Source organism: Argopecten irradians, chromosome 7, assembly GCF_041381155.1.
Source record: "Argopecten irradians isolate NY chromosome 7, Ai_NY, whole genome shotgun sequence".
NCBI lineage: Eukaryota > Metazoa > Mollusca > Bivalvia > Pectinida > Pectinidae > Argopecten > Argopecten irradians.
In genome coordinates this window covers 41,555,386-41,569,667 of record NC_091140.1, presented here as the reverse complement: position 1 = coordinate 41,569,667, position 14,282 = coordinate 41,555,386, and the positions used below count along the sequence as shown (strand labels likewise).

Sequence of the window (14,282 nt, the reverse complement as noted above, 5' to 3'; positions counted from 1 at the left end):
TTATTAAGGGTCTGTATTCATTTGTAAAATCATGTGTTTTTGTGAATGGGAAATGTTCTGATTTTTTACTAGTCATATTGGATTGATGCAAGGGGAAATCTTATCCCCTCTACTCTTTTCCATGTTTATAAATGATTTTGAAAATAGTTTTATTGAAAATGGTGCAAGTACATACGAATTCGGTGATCTCAGTCTATTTTTACTTTTATATGCCGATGATTTGGTTCTTTTCTCTGAATCTGTCGAAGGTTTACAAAGTTTGCTTAATTGTTTATGTGATTACACTAAAAAATGAACACTGAAAAGACCAAAATTGTAGTTTTTCGAAATGGTAGGAATATTAAGGAATCGGAATCATGGACATATGAAGGAAAAGGTATTTCAGTTGTTGATGAATTTTGTTATTTAGGCGTTTTACTACAATTTAATAACAAGTTCAAAACCACTATTAAACACATAGCTAGTCAAGCTCGCAAGGCCGTTTTTGCCTTGCGGGCAAAGTGCAATCAAGTAAATTTCAATATTAAAACTTTATTACATTTATTTGATACATATATTGTTAGCATCCTTCATTATGCTTGTGAAACATGGGCGGGATTTAAAGCTGATGAAGTTGAAAAGGTTCATATAGAATTTTGTAAAAATATTTTATGTGTAAAAAAATCAACTTGTAATGCAATGGTTTATTATGAACTTGGTCGTTTTCCCTTGGTAAATCAACAAATCTTCAAAGCCTTCAAGTATTGGTTTAAACTATTGAATAGTAATAACTGTATTTTGAAGGAAATATATCAGTTCTTTTTTAAGGAAACTGAAAAAGTACATCCAAAACATAATTTTTTAGTGTTTATTAAACAGAAACTATCTGAACTTGGGTTAGGTTATATATGGTTAAGGCAGTCTCCTGCTGATATCATTTTACTTCCGTTAATTAAACAACGAATTGATGATCAGACAAAACAACTGTTGTTGGCAACAATAAGCACTTCCAGTAAATGTGATCTCTTTAGATATCTAGTAGATGACGTAACATTACAATTTTATTTAACGAAGTCTCTTTCAAAACAACGTAGAATTTCTGTATCCAAACTCCGTCTTTCAGCTCATAATCTTGCAATCGAGACAGGTAGATATAGAAATGTTGAAAGGAATAATAGATTATGTAGAAACTGTGAACTCTTCGAAATAGAAGATGAATATCATTTTTTATTTATTTGTCCAAAATTTTCAGATATTCGGAGAAAATACATTAAAAACTATTTTTGGGTAAAGCCATCTGTTTACAAAGTTATTGAATTGCTAAATACACATAACATGAAAGATCTTAATTCATTAGGCAAGTACATAATTGAGGCAAACAACAGCAGAATCACTTAATCACATATGTGAATTTCAATTTGTCTATGATAATTTAATGTTTACCCTTGTTGATTGTATATATGTATATTTTATGTTAATATTCCAATAAGTTGTATACTTACGGAAATAAAGAATTTCGAAAATATTTAATTTAAGCTTATGTTTATACTCTGTAAGGGAGTGAAGGCCACGACCACCGAACGGACAACACGGCACTATTTTGGAATATCCAGGATATGCCTACCGTTCACGGCCAAAGTGCTAGTGTAATAAAAGACCGTCAAAAGAAATCATTACGGATCCTTGTTTCTTTTACGAAATCAACATTTTGTATAACAAGCGAAAATTTCCTTGTTATATTAGTGTCAGCTTAAGGTATCCTGTGAAATTTGCATTTAGCTAAGTTCTCAAGTAAATAACTCAAATCTGTCTCTATAGACATAATGCTTTACCTGGTACCTGAGAACATGTCAAATAGGATGTGTTATCTGGCTAATTGTATAGAGAAACGTTTTCCTTCATGTATCTTTTGTACGCGTCACTTTGTGGCTTTTAACCATGAAAAACAAGTATTGCTTACGGCCGTTGAGAACGGACTGTCCACGCTACGTTATATGTAATAAGCCAGTACGCTGGTCAATTAAGCAAAATGTGTGAAACCCAAGTGGTCTTATGATAATTGACCAATCAGATTCTCACCTGACCAAGATAGCAAGTTTGTATAAACGCGTCCCTGGCTGAAATACTTCACTTCTTACCAGGACGCCAAATAAATAACATCAAACTTTAGAAGCTGTCTTGCTGTATTTTCAGGTGAGCATTTTATATTTTTATATGTACATTCCTTATTATTTAAACTTTGGTACAATTTTCTATGTAATATCTTTTATTAGTTTTGTTTTTCTAGTTGTATGTTACAGATACTGTATTTAATGTACTGTATATAAATCTTTCATTTTTTTTTCTTGTCGAATAATTATTTTTTTTACTATACTTGATTGTAAATCATAGCATTTGATATTGTTAAACAAATTTCTCAGTTAGAAATTGTTCAAGATATAAATAATAGGCTTAGCATTAGTTTAAATTGATATTCAGTATTACTCAAAAATACATATTCCAAATTATTAATGTGCTTCAGTGAATGACTGTCGCGCGCCCTCAGAAATATCTATTAGTACTGGAATTGTCTCCCTTGCATTTCCGGCTCGAAACAATGTTGTATTGTGACAAAAAATCACCAATCAAACAATTTACAATGCATGTCACATTCATCGACACGTTAATTATTATACAGGTAATGATCAGTTTCTTCCAAATTTGTTCCTTATGCGTAAAGCTGTTCTGATTGCTCTAAAATGGTATAAATTAACCTTTTGCACCTTGATTCGCATCAAGCATGTTTTTCATAAAACAGATTTAGTTAAGACCATTTTGATATTTACTAACTATAGTCTATAGGAAATAGTTCATTTCAATATTCCAAAGAGTAAGCATTTATTCTGATTCCTGTAAATACTTTTATTGTATTGAATGATAATTTTTTCATATCTTTTTATTATGATTTTATATGACCTTTCAACTCACTTTCAATTTATACTGTGACCGGAAGTGGTCCTTATTATGTCACCATTTGAGTGACCGGAAGTCTGTCTCTAATGTAAACAAACATGGCTGCTCCCATGACAAACATGGCTGCTCCCATAACAAACATGGTTGCCCCGATGCAATACTATTTTGTTATTTTTGTGTATTTGTATTTCTATATGTGTCATTATTTGTCTGTTGTTTCCATATCATTTAATAGTCTTGTATTACCTTTCACATGCCAAGTACAGTTCTACCATTTAATTCTGTATCACTTAATTCTATGTGATAAAGCTAATCTCCCTCCTCAGAATTTATTTGTATATTTACATATCTTAAAGTTCTGTCTTATAATGATTCAGCTAATTATTCCCCATTTTAATGTACATTTCTTTAATTGTGTAACCTCAATTCTTAACTATAATTATAAAGTTTCATACATTCTCTTTGTACATCATTGATCTCTATTTTAGTTCATTTCTCTGTAAATGGTACTCATTGTATTAGTAGGATATCTGCTATCCCAATACACTAATATGTTAGAGATCTTGTGCAAATGTGTATTGTGTCATTTATATTGTACTTGTGGATGTTGTGACTTCTTACCAGGACGCCATATAAATAACATCAAACTTAATCAGCTATCTTGCTGTATTTTCAGATCAAACCGCAACATAATAAAGTATAAAAGTGTCTTGATATGTGTTTTAAACGCTTTATGAATAATTGTTGCATACTTTTTATAGGGTGTACTGGGTTTTTTTTCCCGGCTTTCCCAGTTATATACTTTGATATGACGAAGCTATCTATAACAGCTACCAATAAACACCAGGGTTACAAACTTACATGTACACAAATGTAATTGTTTTCTATGATGGTGATTATGTATCGGCCCTTGCTGTGTTAATTTGTCTGCGCGAAATGATGATACTGTCCCGTGGTTATCCTATGTTTTTATTTGTGATTCAAATTTTTAACCAGGTTGTTATTACCAAACCGTATACTAATGAATACCAAACCGAAATGTTATGCGTACCAAACACGTACACTTTAGTCATAACATGCTCACTGAACACCATCGAGTATGGCACAGAGGACGTATTTACGGTAAATTTGAAGAGGTAGATCGTTTTAACTCCATCCTAATTATTCATTCAACATTTTATCTTAATGAAATGCGTCCGACATCTTGAGATATTTTCATATTTTTACGCATGTTCTCAATTTTGTACGGAAATACGATCCAGGTTACATGTTTGAATACAAAAAGTCTTTATTCTCATTTTCACATACAATTGTGGGACATATTAAAATTTTAAGCTTTCACTGTTCTAATTTTTGATAGGTTTCGATAAACAAATGAAATAATATCGAGTTTTTGAAGCGATTTAGCACGTACCCCTCTCATTTTTTTTATTTTTCCTGAAGTAGATACCGAACAAACGGGGCCGGATCCCGTTACCATACAGTGATACTGCTATTATTCATAGTATTGTAGGGAATACATTTAACAAGCGCGCATGAATACTTTAAATGCGTAGCCCTTTCAAAATAACGGAAACATTCCAGCCACAGACCTGTTTCAGAACTGAATTCCATAATTGCAAATATAATTCAATGGAGCACCGACTGTTTATAAATAAGCATGAAAAAATGTACTTTAAATAAGGAATCATTTATCGCTATGAAAGTAAACCCGTGTAATTTTTACATTTAAAAATATACATAAAGTATGAATGACGTAATCCGAAAAATAAACGAGAGATCGCGTAAGATATATTATATACGGTGCATATATACATGTCGCTGTGACGGTTTACGTTTACTAATATATCACAATGTCGTATGGAATTTACATGAAGCTACTACAGATAGTTCAGTTTATCCTATCATTGCTAAGGGTGATGCTATCAATTACTTGTGGTAGGGGTCTCCCACGGGAAAACAATAATACGATTTAGAATGGCTGAGATGAGTTTTTCGATGTATTTTGATGAATTTGAGAGCGCCAAAGACTCTTGTTAAAGCCATTTGCAAGAAAGAACTATGGATATATTTCATGTTTAGATAACAGACAATTATCTTTCTTGATTTTAATAGTCGGACTGCTATGGTTTAAATTTCACAATTTGACTCTCCCTGTAGTATCCCTACATGTAGGATTTAATTATGCATATTTTATTTTGGAATGGTCAATTGACAAGATGGCTAACGAACAGCCAATATAATAAAATAAAACTGTGGCGTAACGGGACGTGAAATTGTTTCATAATTATTCTTTTCTATCATTAAATTATCATATAGCTGTGATCATTTCTTATTATGAATAATTATAAATTCATATATTGTAAACATTTCATTATTTAAATGTCTATGTTATTAAGCAATGTGTTTATTGCTAATAAGTTTGCAAATCAATTAATGTCAATTAGTAAAAATAACTTTAAATGGAACATTTTGCTTTAGGCTGGCTTTCACTAAGGGTGACCTAACAGACTAAATCGATTTCAGAGGTGAAGACTAAGTGAACACAATTATCTACATTTAATTTTATTGATTCTTGATTAATGTTTAAAGGGCTATTGTCACGATGCTTCTCTCTCTCTCTCTCTCTCTCTCTCTCTCTCTCTCTCTCACTCTCTCTCTTTCTCTCTCCCTCTGCCTCTCTATCTTATCACTCTCCGTCTCTCCGTCTCTCTCCCTCTCCAACTCTCTCTCTCTACCTCCCCCCACCTCTGCTGACCGAGTGTGTTGCTGTGTCTTCGGTGGATCCTTCAGTGATATAGTGCTATAAAAGGATAAGTGTTCCATTATACAAGGATCGAGACACAACATAAATACATGTATACAACAGTCTTCTCAAATATGCACCTCGCACATCACACGCGCAATACACCACCTACACGGAGCACAGTCCTAAATGTATAGTAAACCAAACAAAACAAAATCTTGCAACAATAGAAGACCAAGTTAGTTGGGCAGCTTAATAGCAGAAGTTTGTTATCATATAGTTCTAAAGTAGACAGTTCTAAAGAAATATATCTCAAATCGCTGTTTGGTATTTTGATATTTTAATGTCAATGGATTGCATTTATGTACGATCATTTTTTAGATGGAGAAATGATTAAGTAAGGAGTATTTGGCTATTTTAAATCAGAAAAACGGAAAATATTTATGTTTGAATCGTTGATTTCTTTCTGTAAATTCTATATGTGATATCTAATATGAATTGACATAACTGAACAGGCACGTGGGAATGCTCATCAAACATATCTTCATAAGAGCGAAAAGGAAACGCTATCAATAACACCCTAAGTCTTCTGTCTTCATGTAGTCAAGACATTTGGATATATCATGTATTCGTGTATTTCTGCAGCTATAAGATAACATGTGCAAGAGAGTTATTGTTGAAATCATTTATATCTATGCCTTTATATCGTCCCTGTCATGCCGACATTGTTTAAAAGTTTAACGTTTCTTGCATATCGTCATAACTGCCGATCTGTACAATTTTGACAACGGAATTGTACCTCATGGAGATGCAGTTTGTAAGTTCCTCAAATCAATTTTGCTTTAGCAAAGGTTTCATACAAAGAACAAAAGAACAAGATTAATTGATGTGTGAAAGAATAGACAAAAACAATAAAAGAACAAGCAAATTCGTAGAATTTAACCCCCGCTTTCCTTAATCAAGGGCCCAGAACTCCGCCATACAATGCAAGTGCCGATCGAAGTTGGCCAAGACCTTGAGTCATTTAACCATATTACCAAGTTTCGAGAAAATCCAGTAGTATTTGCGAGAGTTATTTATCGGAAAACGAAAGAAATTGACGTTTTTCGTCAATCAAAGGGCCAACTCCAAATAGCGTCCAATCAAAGCACTGATCAAACTTGGGTCAAAATAGGGTCCGAAGAAAGTGCCGAGTGAACTCATCCGGGCCCTTGGCACATTTGATAACTTGAAAAATGTGGCCCATTTACAAACAAGAGATCCGAGAGGGATATTGGCGCCCACCAAAGAATGATCTACGTCTGACAACGGAAAGATGAAATTTACTCTGCTTTTGAAACTTTTACTTCATACTACATATGAAATTTGAGAAAGATCCTTTCAGTACTTTCTAAAATATATAGCAGTTACAAACTCCAATTATCTGGCCATTTTATTGACCGATCGGTCCCAAAGTGCAATATGCACAACTAAGGCCCTAGGGGAACATGCACATGAAATTTGAGACCCCTTCAGTACTTTCTGGGAAATAGCGGAAACAAACTTCAATTGTCAAAAAAAAATCAAGATGGCTTCTTCTCGGCCATCATGTTAACTGATCGGTCAGGAAATGTAATATGTATAACTAGGGCCCTAAGGAGACCTGCACAGGAATTTAGAGACAGATCCCTTAAATTCTTTTCTGAGAAATAGCGGTAACGATCTTCAATTATCAAAATCCAAGATGGCTTCCTGTCGGCCACCGTGTTCACCGATCGGTCCCAAAATGAAACATGCACAACTAGACCCCTTGGAAAATCTGCATATGAAATATTAGAGTGATCCCTTCAGTACTTTATGAAAAATAGCGGTAACAAACTTCAATTGTCAAAATCATTTCGGCCATGTTTTTTATCGATCGGTCCGAAAATAAAATAAACAAAACTAATGACGTAGGGGAACCTGCATATGAAATTTGAGACAGATATCGTTAGTACTCTCTAAGAAATAGCGGTATTAAGAATTGTTAACGGACGGACGGACGACGGACCACGAAACTTCTTCGAGTCTCTAACATCATACTGTCTTTGACGCATGATATGTTTAGTAGATGTTTTGCTTTTATGTCATGATATCAGCTTTTCGTGGTTTTGTGTGTCTGATATCACTTCCGGTGACGTAGGTTGTGTGCATACAAATCAATGTCCTGACGACATCCGCTATACTAATATAGGTCACTGTGACATCCGTCATACAAATATATGTCACGGCGACACTCGCCGCTGTCGGGGTATAGATAAAATTGGATTAGTGGTAAGCACTGCCATTTACGCATTCATACCGAACATTTTGGACCTCACGAGTAGAGACGCATTTCCCAATGAGTTGCATGATACAACCAAAATTTTTTTGTACATTTTTTAATTTCCTAGTTTTCATAAAATACACAAAATTCTGGAAAAAAATACTTTCTTTGTTCTAGGTCGATTGCTGGTGATGATCGGGCGATTGTGTTGAGGAAATACGAAGTACGCACTTGCCATTGCAGACTTTCTGGACATTTGAATCAGTTGATCTAGATAAATCAACTAAGTCAATTATATTGAATTTTTTACATCACTAGCAACAGAACAGACATAAGAACTATTCTGCTTCTGTGAAATGGATGAAGAAGTCAAAGGACAAAGCACTTGTTAATGAAAACAAATCGACGAAAACAATGACAGTTAATTTCAATTAAAGACTTTATTGGTTTTCGGTATTTCTTGGAGTGGTGATATGTTACTTCGTGAAGTGAGCTGAAATAACATCCATGTAACATTTATATACATGGTGGTGTCATAATGTCTTTTCTTATCTAAAAAAGAAATACTTGTTGGTAGCTTTTCGCATTTCTGGAAATCCAATGTTATCATGATGCGTAGATCTATTTGCCTTCGATCAGTTCCGTGTGCCTTGAAGTGCTTCTTCATCTTGATAGCTCTATATGTTTTTATTTTCATTAAGGACCAAAGAAAGATACAGAAAGTAACTTTGCACGACAAACCAAGAGTGGAGGTAAGAGAGAATACTCCACAGATGAAAATGGACCTTAGTAAGGTACAGAAAGAAATTTCGCAATCAACAGTGAAGATAAGAGAGACTCCCCCTATGAAAATACTCCCCTTCAGCCAGTTTCGTTATCCATTGGACGTGGACCTTCCGAAATTAGTGAATGACGTCATCGAAAACGGGACAACAGATGTTAAACCTATCAATGTTTATCCGTTTTCCTTTTTGGAACCAATGGAAGATATTTGTGGTTCCTCAACACATAAAGTTTTTCTCTTGTTTATGATCAAATCAGCACCAGGAAATTTCGCTCGGAGACAAAGTATTCGAGAAACTTGGGTTAATACCGCTTATTTCAAAGCAGACGTCATTCGTCATGCGTTTTTGCTAGCGAGAACTTTAAACGAAACTATAAAAGAAAGAATTACACAGGAGAAACAACAACATCGCGATATTATAGAGATGTCGTTCGTTGATAGTTATTACAACAATACATTTAAGACAATCGGTGGTATAAACTGGTGCGTCAGCCATTGTTCTGCCTCTGAATTCGTCATGTTGGTGGACGATGATATGTATCTGGCTACCGATTACCTATTGAGCTATCTTCACGGCTTCCCGAAGAACAATATTCGTTCTCTCTTCGCCGGCCGGATGGGGTTGAATCTTACCACAGAACGAGGGCCTCAACAGAAGTGGTATATGTCTGTAGCTGATTATCCTTACAAAACATATCCGCCATTCATTTGCGCTGGGGCTACAATAATGTCAATGGAATTTGTCAAAAGACTTCAAGTTGGTATCCAGTTCACGAAAAAGTTTAAGTTTGACGATATCTTTCTGGCAATCGTTGTTCACAAACTTGGTGTAAAACCGATAAATCTTCCAAATATTCATATATTCCCTCCTGTTTCTTACAACGACACGAAATTCAAAACTGTGCTGGCTTCTCACGGGTACGGGGATCCAAAGGAAATGAGGGCAGCATGGAATTCACATTTACGTATCCTAAACACCATGACCACAAGCACCATAAACAAGTAGAATAGGACGATATTTGATTAAAACCTCTTTTGATAAAATGGTATCCCAAAGCCAGCTACGTCCAACCCTTCACTCTTAGTCAGAAAGCCGAAAGGTCTGTTTTGACTGATGTGGTCTTGCACACTTCCATATTATTTCAAACCCATGTATGTATTTTTGTGGAGGGCTAAACAACCAATTAAAACAAAACCTGACGTTACCGCGTCCTAGTATTTACGACATTCTACGAGCCTATAATTAGTTCCTGAACTTTGGAGCTAGTAATGCAGATGATTTATAAGTATACATGTAGTTGGCATATGTCTGCGGTTTTGTCCCTACTACTACAGCTACCTCTGTGACCATGGTCTGACACTTCATCAATGGGTATAAGTTATCATAAGCATAAAATACAAATTAGGATATTGTCACATACGCAGTTCACCGAACAGTTACTTCTCTTCAATTCAACGCAAATTTCCAAATATTTTATTGATAAAAAGATGTTAGTGTCAATTGGATTAGACATCAGGCGTACATGTAGCCTATCTTAGTCTTCTCCCGATATTGGTGGTACAAACAAATAGTTATATAAAACATACATACATGGTGAGGTTTATGAAAATAAGGGGAGGTAACTTCTAGATGAGAAATGACATAATTTATGATCATATTTATTGTAACTCTTTAAATTAATTGTTAATTTTCAGGTTTTTTTATATTATAACCAAATATTATCACATAACTCTAACTATACTTGATAGTATGTATATTTTGTGATATTGGTCCTATTCGCCACAACAGATACAGGTTATAACGTATACATATGTATAACACAATTAGCCATTCACTGATGGGCATCAAGAACCAATCTCACAAAATACACATATATTTGATTTGTGGAGTTACAACTATATTTGTAATTACTAGTGTTTACCCATAATTAGTTTCTTATGAGTTACCTTACTTAAATATTTGATGAGTTACCTTACTTAAATATTTGATGATTTTAAAACAACACAAGGAAAGAAGGAGAATGATAATCATATTAACATATTAACAGAGAGACAATTCAAAAATTGAGTTTAAATAAGTCTCATTAGGCTGACCATAGTACAAATATATTGTTAGTTCCTAGCTGTATCAGGGTGGATCTAAAGGGATGAAGGATTATAGGTACATGTACATATATAGTCCGCTAAACCTGCCTATATTATTAGGCTTTTTTTAATTTGATTTAATTTTTTATTTTATTTTTTTTTGCCTAATATATAGTCAGCTCGCGGTACCTCGTAAAAATGTGAAATCGTAGGACAGATTTGGCCTACGCTACGTCAGCGGTATATTTCTAATATATCGTCCATGCAAAGCCAGGAAAACGTACACATACCTATTCATTGGGATCTTATGTACTCCACTGCCCCCATGTTACATCCCATTTATGAAATTTAACAACTTTGCACAATGAAAGACTTCCGATATCTTATTATTTCACACATTTTTAATGGCCGCCGTATACACATTTAGTAGAGCAAACGGTAGCCAATCAACGTCGCTTCCGGTTTTATTTTTTTAAAAACCACGTGTAGTTGAAAGATAAACAAAATGTTACCATGTATATGTATATGCTACATGTATATTAGAAATATACCGCTGACGTAGCGTAGGCCAAATCTGTCCTACGATTTCACATTTTTAAGAGGTACCGCGAGCTAACTATATATTAGGCAAAAAAAAAAAAAAAGAAAAGAAAAAATAGAATAAAAAAGCCTAATAATATAGGCAGGTTTAGCGGACTAGTACATATATACAATAATGTATAATTTTATAAGACCTACCATTACTATGACCTACATGGCTACATATACCAGAATAATTAATATTTTATTTACACAAATAAATCAAACTTTAAATCTCTTTGATTGAGCTATATAGTTAGACACGTGAGTTAATAAATTTCTATTTTCAGTATCATTACAATTACTTCTCTTCGATGGCTCTTTATTATGATTAACAGGAAAAATTGTTATACATGTAACATATATAGCTCTTAATACGGTTTTTACTAAGCATTGATTTATACAATTAGCTTATAATACTGTGACAAAAAGATGTTTTGTCAGTGGATGCAGTTAGATCTATTCATGATAAGGATGTATCACTTAATATTACTTAATAGAGAGATGCTACATCCGATAACTGATTACTTACGAGGTCAGTACATTGTGTAAAGATGTCAAGTAATTGATCTATTCAAGCACATGTTTCTGCAACTGGAAGCAGCCATTATTGTTATGACAGCTGCGGAGCTAGCCGATAGCTTAGTTACATGTACGTATTTTGTATTAATAGTGCTTCCTGTTGTTGCAGACAATGGTTTGAAAATGTAAAGGAAAGTGAGTTATTACAGTTATATTACATGTATTAATTTTGATAGTAGATAAACAATGTTTTGTATGATTATTGTTGTTGGTTTAGAGATTATCCAGCGAGTGATCCAGCCATTTCTAGCGAATCCAGCGATCGCTTTACCTGCTAATATTCCATAAATGACGATATCTTTGAAATCAGTCAGTCTCTGTGTCCGATGTTGGTTGTGTTTGTTGTTGTGAGTGTGTAGCGATGGACTAAGAGGTGATTTCCTCAGTTCGTGAGCTTGTAATGTTTGCGTATCATGTTACATATAGTTAATATGTGTGGGGATGGATTTATGGGATTATTCATGTTAATTTTAGGAATTTATTTGGTACTGAGAAACTGGAAATACTTTGTAAAGATGCATCTGTTACTATTACGTTAGGCTCAGTTGTTATTGGATTAGATTTATTTGTTGATGTGAAGCCTAGATTGCAATGAAGAATTTAAGAGACAATTGGAATAAAAACTTTTGTATCTTCGGAGATGGTGAAATATTGCTGAATTTGTGAACCTTTATTTTATGTGTCTTATTAATACATTTGCACCTGTATTTGGAATCCTGGTTGTTTCTTAGAGGATTTTAGAACTATTCAGATGAATCGATGGTGTAACTAAGTCGTCAATGGTTAGGGTAGTTAGGCAAGAGTCCCCTACCCCTCAAATACTTATGTGGCGGTAGCCGCGCTACCACTGGTTATTTTCAAGTTGGTTCAGGATACAATGTCCTGACCACTTGACCATCACAATATATATAGCCATTTGAAAATACTCTAACATATTAAATGCTGTGTGTAAGGCGGTGATTGGATTTTTATTGGATAAGAACGTGATCGTCGGGGACACAGACACCTGGCACGATTTTGCACTATTATATTATTTTTAACATATATGTATATACTGCTAGTTAAAATTCATGCCAGGTGCTTGTGGTCGGAGACCCATGGTTGTTTTCACTGCGCTACACTTTTCCTTTTATCGAGGCACATGCCTTTGGCTCTATAGACATTGTTCTCTCTAAATGTATATACGTAACACAGTACATATACATATATATAGAGAGTTTCAAATTTCATATGTAGGTTTCTCTTGGGCCAAAATTGTGCATAATGCATTTTGGAACCGCTCGGTTAACAAAATGACCGACACGCCACCATTTTGGATTTTGGTAGTTGAAGTTTGTTACCGCTATTCCTCAGAACGTACTGAAGGGATCAATCTCGAATTCGATATGTAGGTTCTCCTATGACCCAAGTTGTGCATATTGTATTTTGGGACCGATCAGTCAACAAGATGGCCGACCTGGCGCTATCTTGGGTTTTGGTAGTTGAAAAGTTTCTAAGAAAGTACTGAAGGAATTTGTCTCAAATTTCATACGCGTTTCCCTAGGTTCATAGTTGTGCATATCGCATTTGAAACTTAACGGTGAATAAGTTTGCAAACCAATCGTCATCTTGGATTTTAGTTGTTGAAGTTTGTTTCATATATAGGATCTCCTAGGACCTAAGTTGTGCAAATCATATTTTGGGATCGATTGGTCAACAAAATGGTCGACATGCCGCCATATTGAATTTTGACAATTAAAAATTAAATATGACTGCTGGTCGGTCATCTTGTTGACCGATCGTTTCCAAAATGCAATATGCGCAAATATGGCCCAAGGGAAACCTACATATGAAATTTGGAAAAGATCCCTTCAGTACATTTTGAGAAATAGTATGCAATATGCGCAGCTAGGGCACTAGGTGAACCTATATACGAAATTTTAGAATTATCCCTTCAGCACTTTCTGAAGAATAGCGGTAACAAACCTTTAGTATCAAAATACAAGATGGCTGCCGGGCACCCATCTATTCGACAGATCTATCCAAAAATGCAATATGCGCAACTAGGGCCCTAGGGGAACCTACATATGAAATTTGAAAAAAGATCCCATAAGGACTCTTTGAGAAATAGCAACTGTTACAGGATATTCATATTGTCTGGTACTGAGCTCTTTGCCTGGCTAATGTCGATACAAGTGCTGAAAATGAGTTGTTTATTGATGTTGTTCCACTGCTTTTGTTGACTTTAATTCGTAAAATGAACTTAACCCTCCGATGGGCGTCAGAATGGTTGTTTTCAACGAGAATAAACA

General features: G+C 34.5%; 2 protein-coding genes across 2 annotated transcripts; both read left to right on the top strand.

The window, feature by feature from the left end:
• Positions 1-291: 291 nt before the first annotated feature.
• LOC138327226 (uncharacterized) lies at positions 292-1,377 on the top strand. Its single transcript, XM_069273207.1, has one exon. The coding sequence runs from the start codon at positions 292-294 to the stop codon at positions 1,375-1,377; it is 1,086 nt and encodes a 361-aa protein (XP_069129308.1).
• A 743-nt stretch (positions 1,378-2,120) lies between these two features.
• Positions 2,121-10,691, top strand: LOC138328468 (beta-1,3-galactosyltransferase brn-like). Its single transcript, XM_069275284.1, has 2 exons — positions 2,121-2,172; positions 8,139-10,691. Exon 2 carries the CDS (start codon positions 8,570-8,572, stop codon positions 9,749-9,751), a length of 1,182 nt encoding a protein of 393 aa, XP_069131385.1. The 5' UTR covers positions 2,121-2,172; positions 8,139-8,569; the 3' UTR covers positions 9,752-10,691.
• The last annotated feature ends 3,591 nt before the right edge of the window (positions 10,692-14,282 follow it).

Excerpts from the sequence above, each read along its gene's own strand:
- LOC138327226 (XM_069273207.1), top strand. The coding sequence starts at position 292 with ATGAACACTGAAAAGACCAAAATTGTAGTTTTTCGAAATGGTAGGAAT.
- LOC138328468 (XM_069275284.1), top strand. The coding sequence starts at position 8,570 with ATGATGCGTAGATCTATTTGCCTTCGATCAGTTCCGTGTGCCTTGAAG.